General features: G+C 32.7%; 1 protein-coding gene across 1 annotated transcript in view; it reads left to right on the top strand.

Annotated features, from left to right (window-relative positions):
* LOC106107636 (G-protein coupled receptor Mth2-like) overlaps window positions 1-10,495 on the top strand; it is a 40,951-nt gene extending 30,456 nt beyond the window's left edge. Inside the window, exons 2-10 of the mRNA XM_013288578.1 lie at window positions 6,045-6,262; window positions 6,487-6,713; window positions 7,026-7,211; window positions 7,297-7,375; window positions 7,522-7,703; window positions 7,784-7,909; window positions 9,363-9,510; window positions 9,912-10,101; window positions 10,251-10,495. Coding sequence (XP_013144032.1) covers window positions 6,045-6,262; window positions 6,487-6,713; window positions 7,026-7,211; window positions 7,297-7,375; window positions 7,522-7,703; window positions 7,784-7,909; window positions 9,363-9,510; window positions 9,912-10,101; window positions 10,251-10,361 — 1,467 coding nt within the window. The 3' untranslated portion in view covers window positions 10,362-10,495. The remainder of the gene's footprint in view (window positions 1-6,044; window positions 6,263-6,486; window positions 6,714-7,025; window positions 7,212-7,296; window positions 7,376-7,521; window positions 7,704-7,783; window positions 7,910-9,362; window positions 9,511-9,911; window positions 10,102-10,250) is intronic.
* The last annotated feature ends 3,933 nt before the right edge of the window (window positions 10,496-14,428 follow it).

Below are 14,428 nucleotides of genomic sequence, written 5' to 3'. Positions count from 1 at the left end.
GAAATATTTGTATTTTTGTATGTATTGAAGTAACTCAAAAACTACGGGAAAGATTTCAACATTTTTCACAATTAAAAACCTACGTTATCGATAAATAAATGTGAGTAATAATAATATGTATTTTTGTAATACATACAAAAATACAAATCTTACATCGTTATCATATTAGTATAGATATAGATTTTTTTTCTCCTCCGTTGTATTTTTCTTCCCACTTTAAAGATTAAATTATAAAGCACAAGGCTACAAACCCAGTACATGTGTAAGAACTTATTACGTAGAAAAATATAATTAATTAGTTTACGTAATTTCATACTCCCACGTGTGTACAAACATTAGTACTACGTGTTCAATCGTTGTTTCATTTAATTAACTCATTTCTAAGAACGTTGCACGTTTATTTGTCGAATGGATTGTAGTTTGTTAAATTGATTAAATATAAAGTCATAACTATAACCTTATGTTTTATTGGTTTTATTTTATTTTGTAGAATTTATTTTACGTGTTTCAAATTTTTGAAAGGAAGGTTAACAAGGATATAGTGTTGTTTACTTAAAAAAAATAATAATTATTTCAAAACTTAAATATTTATATTATTTTCATTTTAAATTGCCTTTTTGGTTTGTATTTTTTTTTATTATGATAACTTAGTTCCAAGTTTAGTCGCTTTGACTCCTATGACCTTATATGGCGCACACACTACTCGATTTTTAGTTGTGAAACTAAAGAGTTGAATTGGCTGCGAAACAATCGACAATCGCACGCTTTAATCTTACTTATCTTACTTATACTTGTAATGTTATAAATGCGAAAGTTTAGATGGATGGATGGATGAATGGATGGATGTTTGTTAGAGTTTGTAGCCTAAACGGCTGAACAGAATTTGAAATTTGGTATGGGTGTAGAGGATAGTCTGGAAGAACACATAGGCTACTCACTTTCACTCGCGGAAGGAGTCGCGGGCGAAAGCTACTACATTATAAAACTATTGTAGCAATTTTTTTCTAGAAGCTTCTGTACTAATGAAGGACATTATGGATCTTTAAAAGTTTTTTCGTATGTAGTGTGCAAGACATGTATGCGATATTTGCGATACAAGTTGTGTGGCCATTGATGTCATACATACGCGATTGTTTGCTCATGAATAAATCATTTTTTGTTGTGACAACGAGAAACGGATGTCTACCGCCTGCATCTCTGACACTTTTTTATACTAACAGATAAAATGTTTGCGAATACTGACGTAACTTTATGAATTAATATCTCATTAAAAATACTAAATTATAATACAACTTTGTTTATATTGTGTCAACAACACTTTTTTTGTAACTGAATGGCCACTGTTTGCCTTGAAGAGGCATTTACAGATTCACCGGGCTTAAGGTAGCCGAGCGCAGAATGACGCTTAGCCTAAACCTCGTTTATGAGTAGTTAGAAACACTTATGTCATGTTTGTTTTGCAAAGGGACAGAGTGTCAGTTTTAGTATTGCCGTTGCCCTAGGCGGGATTTCTACTGCAATACGAACCTATTTGACAAAAGGCGCTCATGGCCTCCCTTTATGTCGAGCGCCCTGGACGATCGACCCACCTCGCCCTATCCTAACACCGGTACTGACCAGACATGTGTGTTCCGTACATACAAACTTTTAAGTTTTATTTAATTAAAAAGTATAGGTAATAATAAAAATAATTTGCCTTAAAAACTTAAAGTATTAAACTCCAATAAAGCTACATTTGTTTTCATAAGTTGCAAACTACGATTTTTCAATTTCGTGTAGTAAAATCGGCAGACTTAAAAGTGCAATTTTGCTAAACATATGCACCGGTTTGATTGTAGGTACAGTATGTCAAAACCGTCAAGCAAAACCTAACGTGTGATGCTTGCATTACACTGCTAACTGTGGGTATCAACTACCTTGACACTAACATTGACAACTCTCTATTTCACGTGTCCCGTGAACTGTCACACTGTGAGTAATTAATAAACGAGATATCATTACAGTAGGTGGTATGCAGTAATATACCTGAACAACGCACGAAGGTTGTGACCTTGAGCTTGTTTGACGGAAGTGAAAGAGCCACGGTCACAGCCTACGGTATTGAATTGAATTTCGACAATCATTTAAACAGATAAAGATCCGTCACCCGCGTTTCAATACTCTTTTGCCTGACGTGCCGTATTGAATTCCTGGTATAGGCTATTTCAATTGTTTTGGCGGCTCAAGATCTGCGAGATGCCCCCAACCTTTACACCGCTACACATAAAATTGTGTCCTGCATATATGCGGCTATCTGAGCTGCCAAGATGTTTTTTATTGACTGGCCGCTTGTTCATTTGCCACCTTTTGTTATAAAAAAAATCTTATCAGATTGTTTTTTTCTCAATTTCTTCAATATGAATCTGAGAGATATCTCTAATCTAGACTTATGTTATAAAATGGAAAGATTTGTATTTTTGTATGTATTGAAATAACTCAAAAACTACCGGCCCGATTTCAAAAATTCTTTCACCATTTAGAAGCTACGTTATCAGCGAGTAACAAAGACTATGTTTTTTTATTACTTTTTAATTTTACTTGTACGAACTAGCGAGCAACAGCTAGTACAAGATAAACTTGAAGTAAAGCAAACTGTTGTTTATAAAATAAACGCTTGAAACTTTATAATTCCGCTCTTGTCTTTGTTGCGTATTTACCTTACGTCCCTTATCTGGGTCTTGATATCTTCGACCAGCGGCAGACCATTGTTATTATCTATTTGCATTTTATCTGGCCCCGAGCAGATAGCGGACTGAAAGCGGTACGACGGTTTGTTTGTCCTTGTGATTATTGTATTATATATATTTTAAACTTTAAAACAATCACCTGGTCTACTTTGTCTTTAAAACCGAAAGAAGTAGATTGTAAAATATAGACATAAGAACTCCAATAAGGAAGCTCTAACTAACTTTAGGAATTATTTCGTTATTTCGTAGTGTATTGTTTTTTTGAAAATCTTCTGTTTGAACTTATTTTATTTGGAAGTTGGTTTTTTATGTTTTGTTAATAACAACGTCACACATAACTTTAGGACTCTCATTCCATGACATTGTATGAATATTGCAGTCGCTGTACACTTAGAATAAGGATGGCAATATTTATAAATACTATTTTCACTATAGTAGAGTGGTACAGTCAGCTACACAAATGTTTATACGTCTACAAAACTTAAAAAAATTGTTTAGTCCTTCGGTTTCAAAGATATGTAAAGTCATTATTGACGGTATAACATAAGGGCGGTCGGAAGCATAAGGACAGACACGCGCATAAATGTTAGAAACCGAAAGTGAACAAAAGTTTCTATGGCATGACAAACATTTATGTAGCTGATTGTACAGTAATACTATGCAGTACATACAATGATAGCTAACGTAATTGATAACAATCATTTTAACGGAGATAATACGAGTACAAGACAGAATAAATATAGCGCAAGTGACCTTCTTGTAAAAATCTTATCAATTATGATTATCGCATTACTAATAAGTCAAGGCTATGTTACAAGTGATTTAACAGTAGATTTTCACTGTACCACAAAAAAGCGCATAAGGATTTTTTTTTATGAATCAGAAAAACAATTGTAAGAGGAAATTCTTGTTTTAAAATATACAATAAGCCAAGGATTCTGTGATCTATTCTGTGTGCTATTCGTGTTTTATGGAACAATCTTATCTTACTAATATTATAAATGCGAAAGTTTGGATGGATGGATGGATGTTTGTTAGAGTTTGTAGCCTAAACACCTGAACGGATCTTGATGAAATTTCACATAGATGTACAGGATAGTCTGGAAGACATAGCATAGAACACTTAGCCTACTCACTTTTGTTTTTATTATTCCACGCGGACAAAGTCGCGGGCGAAAGCAAGTCTTACATAAGTCTTTAATCCCTTTTAGCGAAGGATACCAAAGTATAATTCAATTTAGGGATTAAGCCTCGAAATCGGATAAATATTCTCCGTTTTAATAACTTAAAACGATCTGTAGGATAAGCGCCAATACAATAATGGTTAAGGTTACGGATATCCCATCCTGTGATTGTTAGATAAAATACAACTAATCAATTATTATTAAAAATCATATTAAGACGAGTGTTTGTAAATACTATATTAAAAAAAAATGTGTCTTTATAAAAATATTAGCTGATGCTCGCAACCTTGCCAAATAGTTTTTGAGTTATTTCAAAATCCAAATTTTTCCTCTTTAGTATCAATAAAGATATGGATGGTAACTCCGTGTGAAAAATATCTTAAATTTTGAAGTGTCGGATACAGGAAAATTAAAAACAAATCGTTACAGATAAAATATCTTCTTCATGATTACATTACAGATGCAAATATTAACCTTTTGGTATATGCGTAAATTATTTAACAATGTGAAATATTTCTCTTGACCTCAAGGATTTTAGTTCCTATTAAAGAAGCCTTTTCGAATATTTATGTGTCATGAGTCTGAGTCAATTTTGTTGTTCACAAATATCGTTATTCAGTAATTAGTTGTCTTGGCGTCTTTTACCTTAGTATTGGTAGATATCTAGTTTCTAGCTGTCTATTGTCTGCTTGATCTATGACCACTTCGTCGTTCCCACTTTTATTTATTGACCAAAAAAATTATAAAAAAGAACAAAACTTACAAAACACATTACTGAAATAAAAGATAAAATAAAAAAATGGATAAAAGGAGAACGCTCAGCTGATGCGGCCTCCAGTTTTTAACTAAAGGCCGCGCTGGTTTTCAGCCTCAGTTAACCATAGTATTAGTAGATATCTAGTTTCTAGTCCTCTAATGTCTGCTTGATCTATGACTACTTCGTTGTTCCCACTTTTCTCTCATCTCATGAAAAAACTTGAGCTTTATCTATTTGTAATATTATTGTAGTTAAATTACATCAAACTTTACTTTAATTAAGAGTAAAGATAAGGAAACGTTTACGAAATCGCACAGATTTCGAACCAATTACGGTGTTGTTGTATTGAGGTCGATAAACTCGTTCGTGTGAACGTACCCTTATATAGATGACGTGTAGGTGTGCCCTTATCTCCTGTCAGGCTACCGTCGCAGGCGCATCGTCATGTTTCACAGATAACGTATTAAATACACGTTTTATTGGAATCTATATGACGTGGGTGTGCGTAAAAGAGAATTAGAGAGGACTTACTAAATACAAAAGAATGAGCTTTATTGGAGTCATCCAGTGTTATTACTTGCTTTGTGTTTATCCAAATTTTAAGGGCTAATTAACATTTAAAATTAATTCATTTGTTTTTAACCAAATTATTATTGTGATTAGAAAACAAACATGCAAACGTCGTTTTTTACATAAATTGAGATGTAGATGTAAGAAACGTAATTTTATCGTCAACGAAAGCAACTAAATTCCGTGTGTAACCGCACTGAATATAAAATGTATTTCGTATTCATACTCAGCATGCATTGTAAATAAATGACGCTTTTATTGTTATTTCTTTTAGTTTATTTAAGTTAATAAATTTTCTTGGGAATAAGGTTGTTCGGACAATAGTTTCTAACGTATTCAAAAATGTTTGAGTCTCCCACATCTTTAATGAATCCGCTTGGCGTTTTCTAAATATAAATGTATTATTTGTATTGCATGCTTCATGTATCCGTTCATACAATGTTATTCTACAGAAAACGATTCACGTCCAAATATATTCCGACCATGAAAAAGTAACAATCTGACTTAATAATAAATGCGTGGATGGATGGATGTTTGTAGCCTAAACTGCTGAAGGGATCTCGATGAAATTTTGTACACATATAGAGTATGGTCTGTAAGAATACATAGCCTACTTACTTTTGTTTCTTTTATTTCCGCGCGGACGGAGTCGCGGGCGAAATTTAGTACAATATATTATACTTTGCCATATTACCCTCGTTTTTTACAGTTTGTTAGACATGCAGTAGATCATCTGTTTTGGCACCATGTGGTAACAAACTGCATTTAAAATATCACTGTTTAACTTTAGATGTGATTTTTTGACAGGACGAAGAGGTAAAGAAGCAACTACCAGTCGCTCCTAAATGCTGTCCCAGTGGTCAGAACTTGACAGTATCTTACGAGGGCGGTGTGGTCCGGTCTGTCTGCACACGGTCCAGTCTCACCTTCCAGCCGGTCTTTCACAAGGCCAATGATACTCATATCTGGAGCTTTGATAGTAATGTGTTCGAGACCATCGTCGGGAACCCTTGCTTGTATGACAGGTTCGTAAAATTTTAGGAATTTTGAATATGAATGGTCAATTTGATCCTGACAATAGTCAGAAAGAAGGGATGTTGTAATTGGAACTTAAAGTAACTGGAGTATGAGGAGGCATATTTATGTTTTTTGATTTAAAAGCAGCGATATATTTAGGAAATCTGATGTGATGAGGAACATTTTTAAAATGCTTCAAAATACGCCAAAAAACAATTTAATTTTATTTCAGATACAAATTGGATCCCGAAGAAATAAGCTCAGATGAATTCTATTTACTAGTAAACGGTTCTCTGTTTGTGCCGTTCAGTGAACCACATCTACTCGGGACAAGAGATTATTGCATGGAAACCTTTTGGAACGAATCAAATCCTGCAGGAGTAACATTACCGTTAGTTTGTTTCCGAACACCTTTCGAAGAGGCGAAGACTTCTGTCACTCTTATAATTTATGCCACAGGTAATACAGTTTGGTAATTTGCAGACAGAATTTCAAATACGTCAACAACTTCCCCTGGGTGTCGTAAAGATCGGTAACGACTGATGACGAATGGGCCATAAATGGCTGTGGGATTTGGAAGGACGTTGTATTTTAGAAACTTTAGAGTTCCTGAATCTTCAACCAATTCATTGTAAAAAGGATTGATTGTGTAAAAATGGTTTCATAAACTTAAATGCTAATATAGTGACATTATTAGAATATGCCTCTGTTTAGCCATGCAATCTGATAAAAAAAAAATCTGCATAGAAACAAAATGAATGATTTTTTCAGGTTTAATAATATCAGTACCGTTCCTGCTAGCAACAGCGTGTGTATACATACTTATAAAGGAGCTGAGAGACACGCACGGTAAAGCACTGGCCTGCCATGCCACGTGCTTGGCAATTGCCTTCTCTTGTCTCGCAGCTACTCAACTAGCTGGTCATGCTTTCCCAACAACCATTTGCACGATAATGGGTATGATATTTTTATATCGGTTGATTTTGAAAAGTTTCTGATCTCTGAAGTGATTTTTTCTTAATTAGAATTTTCTTTGTTTCAGCATATTCAATACAACTATCATTCGTATCCTGTTTCTTTTGGTTGAATGTCATGTGTTTCGATACATTTTTAAACGTTAGGTAAGTGACATGAGTGTTTTACTTAATTTGGTTTTTATTGAGTTTATTTTTTCTTATAAAAGTACAAAGGTATATTATCAATTGTTTGAATTTTTATAAGCCTTAAAAAAATGCGAAGAAATTATTTTAAATGTATTTTATTTTAGGCGATATATAAACGCATCAGTCAGCAGAAAAAGTATGCGTCGGAGATTTGCGTGGTATTGCGTGTATGCAATATTATTGCCTGTTATTCTATTAGCGGTTACAGTTACTATGGATCTATCCCCAGCTGTACCTAGTACTTATCTGAAACCTAATTTTGGTGTTAAAGGATGCTGGTTCAAAAGTAAGTTTGTCTTCTGTTCTATTGCACAAAGGTGTTCGTGTGTTAGATAGATGTTTTTTTAAATATGTTTTTTTTGACAGCGGACCAAGCAGCTCTGCCGTATTTCTACGGCCCCGTAGCTGTTATTCTTCTAAGTAACCTCGTCATTTTCTTCTTTACGTCTCGTGCTTTTGCAACGCACTATGACAAACTGAAGGATGTTACTCGTAAGTACATTTTTCTTTACTTTATTTATTAGAGGTAGAATCTGTAAACGTTTAGAGCCGCACACCTTTGACTAAACTATCGCACAACTGTTTTGTCTCGCTTTGATTGCTAAGAGCTTATATGGTGCGTATACTAAAGATAAAAGATAAAGATAAAGATAGCTTTATTTCCCTTATGATTATAATTTTTTTTATACATATTTACACTTATACTAAAAAAAAACTAATAAAATATACTAAAAAGTAAAAATGATTATCTGACAAGAAAAACGTAGAAACAAAAATGTACATAGTTTTTATTACGGTTAGTGTTCTTAAACAATTTCATGCAAAAAATATTAGTATTTTTAGTCTGTTAACTCATCTTCTGTATAAGGGCCGACTGTCGCAGTAAAAGCCTCCTCCAGATTGTTCCACGTATTTTTGTCCTTCGTTAGCCTAGTCCAGCAGTGTCCCGCTATTTTGGCAATGTCGTCGCTCCATCTAAGATATGGTCTCCCTTTTCGTCTTTTGTGGTGCATACACTACTCGATATTTATTCGTGCAACTAAATAGTTGAATTGGCTGCGAAACAATCGACATTCACTCACAGTTGTGCGATGGTTTAGTCAAACGCCCGCTCTTAACTTATTACAGATGTCTATGAATAGGTGTTATTACACTGTTTATTATCAGGTGGCCACTTAATTTTTGACACCTTGTGATATTAAAATATTTTTATAACTACATTCTGTTTTAATAAAAACACAGAAAACTCTGTATTCCTTATTCACTTTGTCTTAATTAACAATATGTAAAATTTCCAGCCGCATTATGTCTCCGAATGATGTCGTAAAATTTAAGGCTGGTACGTTTTTATGCGTGCATTTAAAATGATGATAGCTACTTGAATATATTTTTTGTGAATCGATTAAACACATATGGTTTGTATGAAGTCATGAATTAAAGTTTATGTCTTAAGGTCTGACGCATCAGTGTTTTTGTATCATTGATTTTTAAGACTAAAATTGCCGCAATATTAAAATGACTTCCTTACACTCATTGAATCATTTAGTTACTCAGAAAATCGTATAGTAAAACAGGAGTATGTTAAATTTAGACTTGCTAAAGATCGCATTTTTATTTCCTCAATACAAACTTATTACAAAACTTATGACATCATATGGATAAGCTTCTGAATAAAACAACCGTATTTATTACTTACTAGCTTTCGCCTGCAACTCCGTCCGCGTGGAATTAAAAAAACAAAAGCAAGTAGCTTATGTGTTCTTCCATACTATCCTCTACATCTACACCAAATTTCATCGCAATCTGTTTAGTCGTTTAGGCTACAAACTCTAACAAGCATCCATCCATCCATCTAAACTTTCGCATTTATAATATTAACATGATATACTTTGTGTAAGCGTTTTGTCTACAAAATACTTGATCTTAAATATGATTGCTTTCATAGCTTTAGATTTAGTGCAATCGGACAACAGTACAGAGGACTGGGTGCGGCTGGGCACTGTACTTGGCCAGGAGTTGCCACCCCATGAACGTGCCGCATCGCCACAAGATAGTAACAACTTCAGTCAACGACTCAAGAAGTACAAGAAAATGTTAGTATTGAATTTTATTCTTGTTACCTTTAAGCCATAATAAATATAGAAGCTATTGTTCTTCATACAAAGTTAATAAATAATTTTCATTTCTTAATTGAAATGACCAATAATAGGTGACTTTGACATTTTGACGTTCTCTCATATTTGTAGTTATTTCATTTTTTATTTGACGTTCTTTTACTGCATAAAATTTTTCTCAGACATTGTTAACAAATGCAATTATCGTACAACTTTTTAGTCTCGCTTCAATTCCTATGATCTTATATGGAGGTGTCTACACTACTCGATTTTCAGTTATGAAACTAAATTGAATTTACTGCGAAACAATCGACAATCGCACAACCGTTGTGCGATAGTTAGTTCAAAGTTGTGTGCCGGCTTTAAAATTTTGTTTTTAGTTTTAGAACGTGCTGCATCCTGTCGGTTATAATGGGCCTATCGTGGGTACTGGAGGTAGTATCGTGGGCGGCCGGCGCCGGTTCCGCAGCTGTCTCCGTCTGGTCGCTCTTTGACCTCATCAACGCGCTGCAAGGAGTCGTTATCTTCTCGATATACGTGTTACAGCAACCAGTTAGATCCTATGTTAAGGTAACAATGAGTTAAATTGGAAATTCAATATTTAAGCAGCAGAATTGACATGTGAAAATCCATAGTTTATTTTTACAAAATTGCAAATTTTGGAAAACTAACTTTGTCTTAATTGACAAATTTAAAATGTTCTAATTTTTTTCCAACAGTTGTCAAAGCTGTGTGAATCGTGTAGAAGGAAAAAGAACGGCTCCGAGGTGTTGGTGGTTAACGAACGGAACAGCATAGACTGTGGCTCCGGTCGGAGAGACTATGTATAGAGCGCCAGAAAGTGTTGGCAAGGTTTGGAAAACTACGGCAAACGTTGGCAAGGTTTGGAAAACTTCGGCAAGTGACGGATATTAGCCAATTTCGTTTATAGTGTCCTGACTATCGCTAGTGTTGTGAGAGACTGATAGAATTAACAGTATTACATACACTGCGCGGGTTCGCTAAGTAATGGTGTAACTATCGGACTATATGGTAATTATTGTATAATGTATGTAAATAATATTTAAGGCAATTGAAATTTATTTATTTTTATACATTTAAATTTAGTTTTAATTGTAATTTTTGAATCTTTATTAATTTTTGTGTCTATATTGAGTTTTGTTATTATTTTTAATGTTGATTTAAAATATTTTGTATGATGCATACTTTAAACTATTGAAGGTAAATTTATTTATATTTTTTTAATAAAAACAGTTTTGTAACATTTATTGATGACTCTATTTTATTTATTACTATTTTAAATAGGACAATGTTATACGTAGGTAACAAAGTGCAATCAGAAACAAGTGTACTTCATATTGTCAAGTGTAAATCGGGTGTAAAATTCCTTCGCAAACATTATTCCTGTGATAGCGCCTTATTATTATTTACTCTGCAAATACTTCATAATAAGAGTTGCCTTGGTAAACATTTATCGCACAAATCAATAGTTTATTTTCACTAGAACATAATAAAGTAATTATTGATTATTATTAATTTTTATTATGGCCTATATTACTATTTAGATACTTGTTACAATCTGTCAGTAAATATGTTGGATTTCTTACCGTTGTCCTTTTTTTAATGTGAAATTTTATTTAAAAAAAATTTATATTGTTTAATGTTATGAGAATTATTCGTTCAAAAATTTTCAGGCTCTTTTTAATATTAAAATTGTTACAGATTAAAAAACAGTCAAGGATTCTTATTTAGTTATTTCAATAATTCCTATAATTCTACACTAAAAAGGTAAATGTCTAAATACATAGCGTAGAAGAGTTTTAATTAGTAAATGTTATGTTCGTCTAATAATTCTTCAAGTTATAATTAACGACCAAAACCAACTAATTAATCAAAAGTCGAGATCAGCAAAAGTAATTTACTAATTAATAATTGCTCTTCAATTGTTTTGTTTTACTGATGGGTTCCCATTTATAAAATACCTGTACAAATATTATTGTCATTGCAGTGCAGGGATGGGTCGTTGAAGGTTTTAACGTCATGGAAACCAAATGTTAATTTTTTTTTCTATTCATCTAACTAGTTATTTGGACAGTCTATAAAAAAGACCTAAGACTAGTGAGTGATTGAAAAAATTCAACCTTGTAAACACACGTTGATTTCAACTAGTTGATTAAAAAACAGGTTACAACTTTGAAAGGCGAGCAAGGGTTAATTCTACTAGAGCAGGAGAATCTTCCTTGTCATTTATGTTAAATAAACGACAATATGTTATTTTACATGGACAATGGAAACCTACTGTAAGATTTTTCTACTTGAACATACAAAACTTTGTATGATGTCATCAGTTATATGTTTCTGAATGTCTAGAAAATGTGTTAAATAGTGTAAGAAAGCATATTTTTGTATCCTAAGATGTCGACCAATGTAAATGGTTCTAATGTAAAGTAAGCACATGGCTTAAGAAGATAATTTTATATACTTGCGACATTGTAGTGCCATAGTATATAGGTATATAGAAAATGGTGCACCTTGTTTCCTTATGTAAATGCTAGTCATAATTATGTACTACTAAAAAGTTATGAATATTATTATGTAAGTTATTAATTTATTTCCAATAATTTTTACTGTTTCCTAACTTGATGTTAAAATATTATTTTTTAATATATCATACTTTATTTAACTAAAATGTTTTCTTTTATTTGAACGAATGTAATTATAGTTTTGATAAATAATAAATAAGACTGCTCCTAAATTATGTACGTAATGTTATACGAAAGTTTTCAATGAATATAGTGCGACAAACTCTAGTGGCCCAGTGACAGACGCTGATGAGAAAATTTGTTAAATCTAATGAAGACATTTATGATGTAACTTTTTTCGTTTCCAAGCCATTATGACGTCATCGAACTAGTCTCATGTTACTAACCACGAGTAGTATTCGAATTTCCACTGATTTAATTATATTTGCTTTTTCTTTGTAAATAATAGGGCGACTTATTTCAGATAGTTTTTTGGTAAAATTGTTCAAAATTTAGAAATGTTTCAAGACAATAATTAGATTCGTAAAGTGATTTTAGGTTAATTCTAAAAATTATGTTCTTTTGATTACAATGCGGTGACAATAACATGAGAATTGGTATGTTCCTGAATTGACCACTCCAAGTTTAGTACAGTGCGCGACAAAGATAGTTATATGTTATAGTTACTATGTTCTATACAGCCTATACATTATTTGTGATGTAACCTTTTTGCACACTGTACACTGTTTTTTCAATGGTGAAGTCTCATGTTATACTGGCCGAAATTATATAAATTTAAAAAGTGTATTATAATTATTTGTAGATTTATGACAGTGTGTGTATGACCTATCAGGTGACTTGTTAATGTTGAATCGGAGTTTTATGTGAAATAGGATAATGTATATTTGTCTATTTTGCAACATGACGTTAAATAAAGAAGCTTTATAAATATATTGTTTTATTTACGACCTCTTACAAGTATCGTGCAGAACAAAAATGTTCTCACGTCTTAATTTAAATTATTAAATTAGAGTAACTACAAGGCATATATTACAGAATTTTTTCTAGCAGAATGAGTCGATCTTCAGTTTTTTTTCTGTTTGGTTTAATAAATTAATTCAAGAATATAGTTCAAGAAACATTGTGAAATCTAATGAAGCAGTTTTTAACAAAGCACTAACAAGTATTGAATGTCAGGAACATTGACAATAGTCTTAAAATGTTTATTATTATTACTTTTCCCCTTTCAGAATTTGCAAGCATCAGACCTGACTGTTGACAGTGTGACCTAATAAAGGGTGACAATAATAGGGTCGTCCCACGTCACGTAGCTTTAATAGAATCTTTTGACCGAATGAATTTAGTGCACGACTGTACGTGACTTATCAAACCTTTAACCGTGCATCTAAACGCATTGATTTTCCTCGCGTAACTGTACTAATACACTCCCTAATGACCACTGTGGGAGTCCTTAGTGTTTTTTATACTAAAACTAAACTAAGGGAGACCTTTTAGAAGCGTTAGAGTGTCTGTTAGTATACTGCGCGTGTATTGTAATTAATCATACCAATATTATAAATACCAAACTTTAGATGGATGGATATTTGTTAGAGTTTGTATGCTAAACGGCTGGATGGATTTCGATGACATTTGGTATAGGTGTAGAGGATAGTCTGGAAGAACACATAGGCTACTCGCTATTGTTTTTATTGAATTCTACGCGAAGTCGCGGGCGAAATATTTATAATAAGAATTATAATGATTCGCGGGAATTAAACAATTACACTGATTTTAAACTACAGTCTGTATACAATTTAAACAAATGTAAAATTACTAAAGCAATTTAAGTTTTTAGTCAAGCTTATTTGTTTACTAGATATAATAGTAAGGTAAATGAAGCTCTTTTCCTTGTCCTTGACTAGACAAGGATGAAATTGAAAGTTATAAAATATATGCGAAGTAAAACGGTTTTCCTTGTATCTGTTGTACAGCGACATTTGAATGACGAGGGTTGTCATAAGTCTACCTCTGTGCACCCTTTTTATCTATACGGCTGTGTAGAAACTCTTTATAGCACTTTCATATTATTTAAAACATTAAATTGTTAGTATATATTTTAGGACAGACATTGGATATCATCTTAAGTTGTCTTTGCTCGTTTTCAATTTTTTTTTTGTTACTTTTTTATATCTGTACTGTACTGTAATATTATAAAGAGGAAAGATTTGTATTTTTGATTGTATTGGAATAGCTTAAAAACTACTGGACCGATTTCAAAAATTGTTACACTATTAGAAAGCTACGTTATCTCTGAGTAACATAGGCTTTATTTTTAAATTTCACGTGGACGAAGTCGCGAGCAACAGCTAGTAAAT

Source organism: Papilio polytes, unplaced genomic scaffold (genome assembly GCF_000836215.1).
Source record: "Papilio polytes unplaced genomic scaffold, Ppol_1.0 DF821956.1, whole genome shotgun sequence".
In the NCBI taxonomy this organism is placed as follows: Eukaryota; Metazoa; Arthropoda; class Insecta; order Lepidoptera; family Papilionidae; genus Papilio; species Papilio polytes.
Note: the sequence above shows the minus strand (reverse complement) of the source record. Positions and strands in the feature narration are given on the sequence as shown.